At 37.8% G+C, this 9,286-nt stretch overlaps 1 protein-coding gene across 1 annotated transcript in view; it reads left to right on the plus strand.

The window, feature by feature from the left end:
- Nucleotides 1-8,887, plus strand: part of NAMPT (nicotinamide phosphoribosyltransferase) — a 30,358-nt gene extending 21,471 nt beyond the window's left edge. The window contains exons 9-11 of the mRNA XM_030960238.1: nucleotides 4,660-4,800; nucleotides 4,947-5,081; nucleotides 6,798-8,887. Coding sequence (XP_030816098.1) covers nucleotides 4,660-4,800; nucleotides 4,947-5,081; nucleotides 6,798-6,911 — 390 coding nt within the window. The 3' untranslated portion in view covers nucleotides 6,912-8,887. The remainder of the gene's footprint in view (nucleotides 1-4,659; nucleotides 4,801-4,946; nucleotides 5,082-6,797) is intronic.
- The last annotated feature ends 399 nt before the right edge of the window (nucleotides 8,888-9,286 follow it).

Genomic DNA, 9,286 nt, shown 5'->3' on the forward strand with positions numbered 1-9,286 from the left:
AATTGTAATTTTACTGAGACATGAATTTAGTAAATTCTAGATTCTTGAAATAAGTAATAAATTCACCACTATTGACTAGAGGTAGATACCAGGTAATACAATATGGCTATAAAGGTATAGACTGCATTAGCTACAGATGACAAAGGGCATGTAAGAGGAAGAGGATTTGATTTTGTCTGGTTTGTCCTGAGTCTTTCATCTTCAGCTGTATTAGAATTCAAACCCAGAAATAAGTGGAATTAAGTTAAGATTAATTTTACTTGAATTTATTGACACTTGTCTTAGCTTTCCAGACTGACACATCTTTAGGTTCTTCTCAACAAAGCTGACTTTTGCTGCTTCTCAAAATTATGAGCAAGGGAGGTATCAGTTTGGGTTTTAGTTAGTCTGAAGTTATCTGCATGTCTAATGTGGGCACATAATGTGAACCTCAATGACAGAACTGAGATTTGTCACTCAGATCCCTAGAGAGCAGTTAATACTGAGATTGTAATCTGATAGACCAACTGGAGTGCAGTCATGCTCTGCAGGTTTTTTTCCCCCTCCAATGGCCTTGAAAGTAAATTCTGTTCTATTTTTTTGTCCCATGTGGCTTTTTGAGAATGTACAACTATGCTAATATGCTTGACATAACACAAGCATGAGAGGTTAATAGCTGGAAACAGAGTGTAATCATTAGATAGCAGGGGAAGACACTCTGTCAAAGAGAGCAAAACCCACACGGAAGAAAAACATTTCTGCTTGTTCTGACCAGTGATCTAACAGGGCTCATGGCTGTGTTAGGCAAGTATGTTATGGCTGAGATTTTCATGACTTGTGAGAGGACAGAAACTGGACTCTTCTTTCTTGTAAGGAACTCTGGTTGCTTTTTCTAAGTTATACTGGACAAAATTCAAGGATGTCATATGGCATCAGTTCTAATTAAATATTAAAGCAAGTATTTAAAAATCTTGGCATTACAATGAAAAATGCTCTGCTCTCCAAGTTCTAAATACAGCAGTAAAACAATTGCAACAGCTAATGAGAGAGAATGGGAGGCAGAATAAGCAATCCTTTGTTCAGGTGATCTGCAGGTTGATATATTTTCTTTATGAAGCTGTAATTGATTATGAAACACCTACCTGTAACATGCAATAAAAGAGAGCAGAAGATCCAGTTCCCCAAGACATACAGAGCAGACAGATCACTGCTACCCAGTGATATCTTCTCATTTCTTCCTGACTCAAATCTTGCTGTGCCTCATGTCATTGAACCACTAGTCATTAAAACACTTTAGACCCCCACATGTAGCAGCAAACCAGCTCAGCCAAAAGGGGATCACTTTTGTGGTTTAGTGAATTAATTGTACTCCAGAAAGGGGCTAATACTTACCAGCACTATACAGAAGAAAACAAACTTGTTTTGAGCTGGGAGAAATGGGCAGGGAGGAAAGTGTCATTTTTCATTTGACAGCAGCAAATTAGGTTGGAGCAAAATTACCATGATTTTGCAACCTAATTTTAGTTTTATTTAAATATCGTGAATCTCTTCATCCTTTTATGTCAGCAAAGCCCAGGTTTTACCATGCTGACTTTTAGAAGATTGTATAATAGCATAACATTTAAAAAAAATCCCTAAAACAACCCACCAAAACCAAACCAACACTGAGGTATAATTCATTCTTTTCCAAAAGGAGCTTACATGAACAAATACAAATCTATCACTGTGGCCATCTTTTTTCCCCCCTCTTGTAGCCTGTGCAAGATTTTTATTCCAAGTATTCTGCATCAGCTTTCAATTCTAGGCATGATTTATTGCTACAGATCAGATGAAATGTAATGGGTACAGTAGGAAAGTCAAAAATGGGTAATGACCAATAGTCTGATTTAGCTATCCAAGTAGCTGAAACAATAATATAGAAAACAACTCAGAGTATAAACTGGATTTTAAAATTCTTTGTTTTAATAGGGGATGCTGGTAGAACAGGTAAGGAAACTTTTTTGACTTACTTTGCATTTTCACTTTTAAAAATCATTCCAATCTGCTAACTCCACACTTTCAAAGGATTTTCTTTGAACATTCAATTTCCAGATGTCTTTAAATTTTTATACAAAATTAATCCTCTAATCTGGAGTCACAGTTCATGTATTAATCATGCTCATAATGGTCAGAGGAAGCTGGTGAAAACCTTGACACCTGAATTGTTCTCCTTGTATAGGTGTGAAAGTATGAAGCAAAAAATTCTTCTGTATCGTTTTCCTTTGGGGGAACCTTCAGTTGTTTCAGATCTCTCTCTTTTCTTCTTCCCTACTACTACTGCTGTTTGCCATCTCTTCTCCATACCTAAAGTAATGATAATATCTGGGCCTTGGCTGTGGGTCACTGGTACAGTCAGAGCTGTCTTTCAGCTTAGATTGATCTTTGTCTGGTGAGGAGGGGAAGGGAAATCCAGACTAAGTAAGGAAGTCCCTTGAGAGAGTGGAAAGCTAGAAGCCAGTTCTTCACCCAGAGTAAGTGAGGAGTTGTGCCTGTAGCATGAGGTGAACAAACCATCTGTAAATGAGAGCAGGAACAGGAGCTGCAAGGGGGTTCACATTTCTTCTCACCCAGGCACGAGGGTTAAGCAGCCATGGCCCAGCTCTGCTGTTCTTGCACTAACATCTGTTAACCTGCAGGTATCAATTAACATGAAGCCTCAGCACCACGTGCCTTGGTGTAGGATGTTGTTTATACAGGTAGTTGTTATCTTGCAGGTGTGTTCAAGTGAGCTCAGTGTCATTTCTGCCCTTTGCAACAATGAGGTGGGCAGAACACACTGGCTCAGGCTTGGCCAGCAGCTCACATAGCTTCAGGCTTGCTCAGGGTCCAGACAAAACCACGTGGACTTTACCTGTATTTACTCTTTAAAAGACAGCACAGATGAGTAGAGTCTATATCCAGGCCCAGTTAAATCTCATTTCTTATGGCTCCACTGGGCATTGTTCTCAAGAAGGTATACAGAATACCATTTCTTAGCCTTCCTTTGTCAGCTTTAGTTACTTTGAGGTGTTTAAAGGAGAATTTAATTAATTTCAATTGTTTATCTTCCCTGAGTGCCTCTTTTAACTGCTTCCAGGAGAGTCTAATTACCTGAAAATAAATATAACTTGTGCTGTTGTTCACTGAGAGTGTATGATGTTTACTGCTAAAATCCACAGGACTGTCATGTATTTAAGAGGGCATTTGTTCAGGATACAAAGCTTTCAAAGGGTTCTCTTAAGTAGAAGTCATGGTGATAGAGCTTGAGATGAATTTTGCTTGACTTGCCAGGTGAGGCTGAGTAAGTTGGTACCATTGGAATGATGGAAACTCACTGATAAGATTTCTCCTCGGGAAATCTGTGACAGGAGTGTAGTGGGAAGGTGTTGCCAGCATGTCCTGGGAAGGTGATGGCTCTGCTGTCCACGTGTCCTGTTGAGTGGCCTCTGTCAGGCCTTCAGACTGAGAGTGTCTGTGAAGACAGTCTGCATGTGACTAAGTGCATAAACAAAATACTAGTGTGCTCTTTTGTTTACATTACCAGTTTGTTACAGTCTGAAACTGGCATTGTGTTTTCCATTTTTTTCTCCCCTCTTATGAGCCTTAGCTGTCCCTTTAAAAAGCAGCTTGACATCAGTAGCTCCTGAAATAGTCCTGTTCAGTGTTACTCTGGCATTTCTTCTTTATGCAGGACACTAAGATTGCCCAAAATATTACCAGATTTCTGACTATGCTGATTTTTGAAACTCTGCATTTTTCCCCATAGATTGTTTTTCCATTCTGCTTCTCATCTTCCTGTTTTTCTGGATGGATGGTACTTTGCTGTCTCACCCACTCTGGTTTTCTCACCTACTTTTGATAGTAAAATGTTAGGAGAAGAGAGTTTGAACTCCTGTTCTGGTGCTATAACCATCATTTCAGGCTGTCATAAGAGTAACAGGTCAGGGAAACAAATCTTGGCCCTTTATGAGCATGACTAAATGAGCACCCATTACTCCAGGCTAGAGGATGTCACATTTGTCAGGGTAGAATCAGGGTGGAGGGAAATGGTTCAGTAACTTTTACCTCCACTCTTGATAGAGTGCAGTTCACATTGATCTGTACCTGCTGGAGAAGGTGGCAAAGCAAACTCTGTGAGCAGTTTTATATATTTTCATTTCCCATCTTTTTCTAGAGTAAGATCAGCAAGTTCAATGAGATTTTCAAGAGAATTGCTCTGTTCAAGTCATTGATCAGAGAGGGGAATAACGTTCTGGAATTGAGCGGAATGGCTGCATTGTCTCAGGATACAGGCTCTGCTTCCAGGTCTTTCCATAATTCTGAGGAATTGGAAGGCTCTGAAATACTCCCATGAAGTCTTTTATTTTCTTTAGAGCTCTGTTTTTCTGGGCATTGCATCACTGTGCCACCTTAGTTTGGGAAGAATATGTGCTGGCCTGGTAATTGTGCTACAGCAAAAGCTTTCCAGTTCCACACTGGAGCTGTAAATAAAAATGCAAATGGTGTCCCAAGTATTGACCAAATTATTACATACATCTCCTGGAAACTGAATGTTAGTTGGCTTAATTGTCTGTAAAAGCATCTTGCTTAAGTAGTATATTTTTATGGGAAAATGGCATGGCCTAAAAGTATACTCCATCATAATTTTCTTTTTTTTATTAGATTGTGGAAGGAATGAAGAAGAATAAATGGAGTATTGAGAATATTGCCTTTGGATCTGGTGGAGCTTTGTTGCAGAAACTAACCAGAGACCTCTTAAACTGTTCCTTCAAATGTAGTTACGTGGTGACCAACGGCCTTGGGGTATGTCTGTGCACAACTTCTACCCCTCTGCTTTCTGGAGAGGCCTCCCCATTTGAAATCCTGTTTGACATTTCCTGTTAGGTTACCAGTATCTGCATTAGGTCCCACAAAGCCCTTTCCTCCTAAAAAAATCCTCTTCATTTTAGATAAATGTCTTCAAAGATCCTGTAGCCGATCCCAACAAAAGGTCAAAGAAAGGACGGCTGTCGTTGCATAGGACGCCTGCTGGGGAGTATGTGACACTGGAGGAGGGCAAGGGAGATCTTGAAGAGTATGGACAGGTATGAATTTTCAACATCTATTGCATCATTCTTCATGCAAAAATAGACTGAGAAAAAGCAGGTTAAACTTAATTTCAGAATTTATTTCTGATCTGTCATTTTGTTCAATTCCCATTTTATTACCTCAAAAATGACCTCAGTAGCAAATTTGGTAACAGCAGAATGTTAGAATGACAGTAGAATGCAGGCTTTACAATTACAGATATTTGTCTTTTTTTTTGTCTTCAGAAACATGAGACCATTACCACTTTTCCTCAAAACTAAAGTCTTAGTGGTGCAGAATATGTACTGGCCAGGTAGTTTTGTTTGGCCAGTGTTGCACAATTTGAGTAGTGACCCTTGGTGGAGGTGGAACAGCTGTAACTGCTTTAGCAAGGGTGTGACTTTAGTTACAGCCAAACTAAAATGTGTGTCTACTTCCCCACTGAGGTGTTTTTTTTTTTTAGCTCCTTTAGGAGTTAATGCTCTTTACACAGTAATTCCACAGTTTTTAAAGATTCAGGAATTCAGTTTCCCTGTGAATTCTTTACAATTGTAAAATGGAATGCTGTTTCCATGAAATAAGCACAAACTTTATGCCAATCTCAGGCTTTCAATTTGATATGTCTTGTGTTTCAGTTTCCAACAATGAATCATTAAACTGCATATTGAGTCTCTTCCCAGGCTAAGAGGACTGAAAATAAGTTGTCAAATTGCACTTCTGCTTTTAGAAGTTGAAAGTTTTCTGGTATACAGAAGCTGGTTTTGTGCTACTAGGCAGAGGATACTTGCCAGGCACACTGCTTTACATAACTGTAAGCCTAAAACTTACATCTCTGAGAAATTTCAAGATTAAAAAACCTGATTTACACACACTAAAGATATTATGCTCTGGACACGAAGATATTATATATATTTGTAACTTTTCTATGCACATATTCCTGTACATATGTTAATTATGAACATTCATATATATGTAGAGAGGAAAGGACCTAAGATGAGAAATCTCTTCAACACAAACTGCAAGACTTTGGCTCTGAAATTAGGCAATATGTTTTCCCTTCATTTTTGACAGGTCAAATTATTCATTAAAATGTTTTGGTCCCAGGAAATTAGAGAGGGTCATTGGTGTGGTACCAGTTCTGGGGCTCACTGGAAAAGACAGGGAAATGTCCCCTTTCTGTGGGCCCATTTCTCTAAAGCCACAGGTCCTTGCAGTAGGTCAGCAAATGCAGGGACTGCTCAGTGTTGCTGCTGTGCTGACTTTTGTTGCCAGCTGTGCTTGTTGCCCTTCCAGTGTGTGCTGTGCACAAGCCTGTCCTGATACACTGTTTTACAAAATACATGAATAAAAGGCACAGTGAAGAAGGATTTTTTTTTCCTAGAGGGAAAAATACTTCATTTAAACCTCTATAATTGAATTGTATTTGGTTGTTTGTCATCTTTCTTACAAACTGCCCTAGCAAGGTGTATTTGGTGTGTATTTTGCTTTGGCCAGGTGTCGATACCACACTCAAGGGACTAGGGAGCACAAAGCTGCTGTCTGTGCACAGGATGACCCAAACCCTTTCTTCTGTGTAACCATTAGTGAAAGGTGTCAGAAAAAGCTGTAAAGATTCAGTATCTTGACAGACTAAAGTTCCAGCCTTATCAGGTTGGGTTTGTGTGCTTGCTTTGGAGTTTGTGTAACCTGTGTTTGCCAAATCACTCTTGCTAAAACAGTGGTGTTTCTTGCAGGACCTGCTTCACACTGTATTTAAGAATGGAAAGGTAACAAAGTCATATTCATTTGATGAAGTCAGACAGAATGCCAGGCTGAAGAACAGTGAATTACAAACAGCATCTCACTGAGTTCCATTCCATGTCTGTGTATGTGTGTGTAACTAGTTCGTACTGCATAGCTACTGGTTTATTGTACAGATTTGTGTGTTTGTGTTTTATGACATTGTAGCCAAATTATTTGTTGGTTTATGGACATACTGCCCTATCTTTTGCCAGTCTTTAGAAGATGAAATCAGGAAATGGTACTTACCTTGTAAAACATATTTAATGCTGAAGTGTGCTTTTTAGGGCCCTTTGCCAGTAGTGATTCAATCTGGTATTGATCTTTTCACAAATGAGACAGAGCTGCGAAACTTTTTTATATATAACAGAATATCACAAAATGGATTTACATAAAATTATCATGATTGCTTTATGTTTATATTTAACTTGTATTTTTGTACAAACAAGATTGTGTAAAATATATTTAAAGTTTCAATAATTAAGTCTTTCCAACTTTTCATAATTTTTATGAGCACAGACTTTCAAGAAAATATTCAGTGGGGGGGGAATCCATTGCCTTTTGTCCATTAATCAGCAAATAAAACATGGCCTTAAAAGTTTGTTGTGACATTGTTCCATTTGACAACTAAATCAGGACTCGTATCTCCTTAAGATCCCATAGAGTTGCTGACCTCACCATTTCTTGTAGTTGTCTGTATTAGTAAATCTGCATTAAACAAAATTACTGTTCTTTCTAGAAGGTTTAGGTATTACTGACCTTGCTGGCACAGTAAGGTATGTAAGTGAAATGCCAAATTTGAAAGGATTCTCTACTGCAACTTAATTTGCCAAGTCTATCCCACTTGGTATATGCACCTCAATATTTTAAGAGTAAAGTTTTTAAGAGATCTCCTCTTCCACTATAGAATATATGTGTAAAATACTGAGATACGGAAGCGGTGTATTTTAAAGTAATTACACTTCTGGGTTTATTTTTCATATACTGTAAGTGACATGAATTTAAAGCAAAATACTGGACTGGGTAGTGCACTTTTTTACTTTTTTGTATTTTTTTCATTGATTTGCCTTTTGTCAGACTGGATGTTAAATTGTAAAAATGTTTAACTATTTTTGTTAACAACTTTAATAAAACTATGCTAGCCAAACTCCTACATGAATGGCAGACCTGTTTCCCCTCCTCACCCCATGTGTTTGGGGTGAGGAGGGGCTTTTATTTTGCAGAGGGTAACTGTAAAACAATGTGTTTGAGAGATACTTTTGAACTGTCTGCACTTGATTGTATTTGCTCTCTGCATATGCTTGATATAAGTATCTGCTGGAAAATGAAACTGTTGAGGATTTTATTTGAGAAGCTATGTAGTAACCTCTGAAATATTTGATAGTACTGTAGGATGGCTCTCACTAGAAAAGTACCTCCCTTACTTAAAGACAAAAAAACAACAGCAAAAGCAAACAGTTCCTGTTCTGCTGGTGATCAGCTATCAGCCAATTGCTTAATATACTGATGTAATTAATGCTTCTAATTAGTAGATGATGTTACTGGAAAATGTTAAGGCCTAAGATAATTTAAGCCTACAAAATTTTATAAAACATGCTTTTAAAGGAAGATTGAAAAGCCATACTTCATTGTTCTTACTCTCTCACCAAAAAGGGCCACATCAAGGCATCCGTAATATTTCCAGGGTTTGTGGTTAAGATGTTTATGCCCAGTCTCAATAGTTCTTGTTAATAAAAACCTGTTTTTCACTTGTAGTGTATGTAATTATACATTTAAGTGATGTATTGTTTCAAGAATAGTGTTTTAGTAAAACTAAATGCTGACCTGTCACACTGAGGAACTGCCTTCCCTTAGCTATTAATTATATTGTTTGGTTTTGGCCCGGAAAGATTTTGAATCTGGCCTTAGGATCAGTAGCAGGTAAATAGTACAGAGCCTATTTCACTCCTCCATATGTGTACTAGGGAATTTTATGATGTATGGTTTAAAAAACAATAAAGTAAATGCTGCTTTCATTCTGTACCAATAAAAATTTTGATAACTATTGACTACCCATAACTGATATTTTTGTACTTGAGAACTGAGGATATACTGTGGAAGCACTGTTTTCATGTGTACCATGAAATACATTATAATTGTTCAGTATTGTCTAAAACTTTTCAGCTTATTAGTTGGAAACTCAAAGCAAATTCTCTACTTGTGCATGTCACTTTCAGAAAGTTGTAATGTCACTCATTTTATTTTAAATGTTAATAACTTTAAAGGGGGGAAAAAAGAAAAACACCTGGTGCTATTCAGACCTGAACACTTGTTGCTTTGTGTTTGGTAGTTTGACATTCTGGGCATCAAGGAGTTGACAGAAATTACTGCAGTGCTTGAACCATACAATATCCTAATTCTTCCACATGAAAGCAAACAGCATGTTTGTTTGCTTTAAATTACT

The sequence above is a fragment of the Camarhynchus parvulus genome, chromosome 1A, assembly GCF_901933205.1.
Source record: "Camarhynchus parvulus chromosome 1A, STF_HiC, whole genome shotgun sequence".
NCBI lineage: Eukaryota > Metazoa > Chordata > Aves > Passeriformes > Thraupidae > Camarhynchus > Camarhynchus parvulus.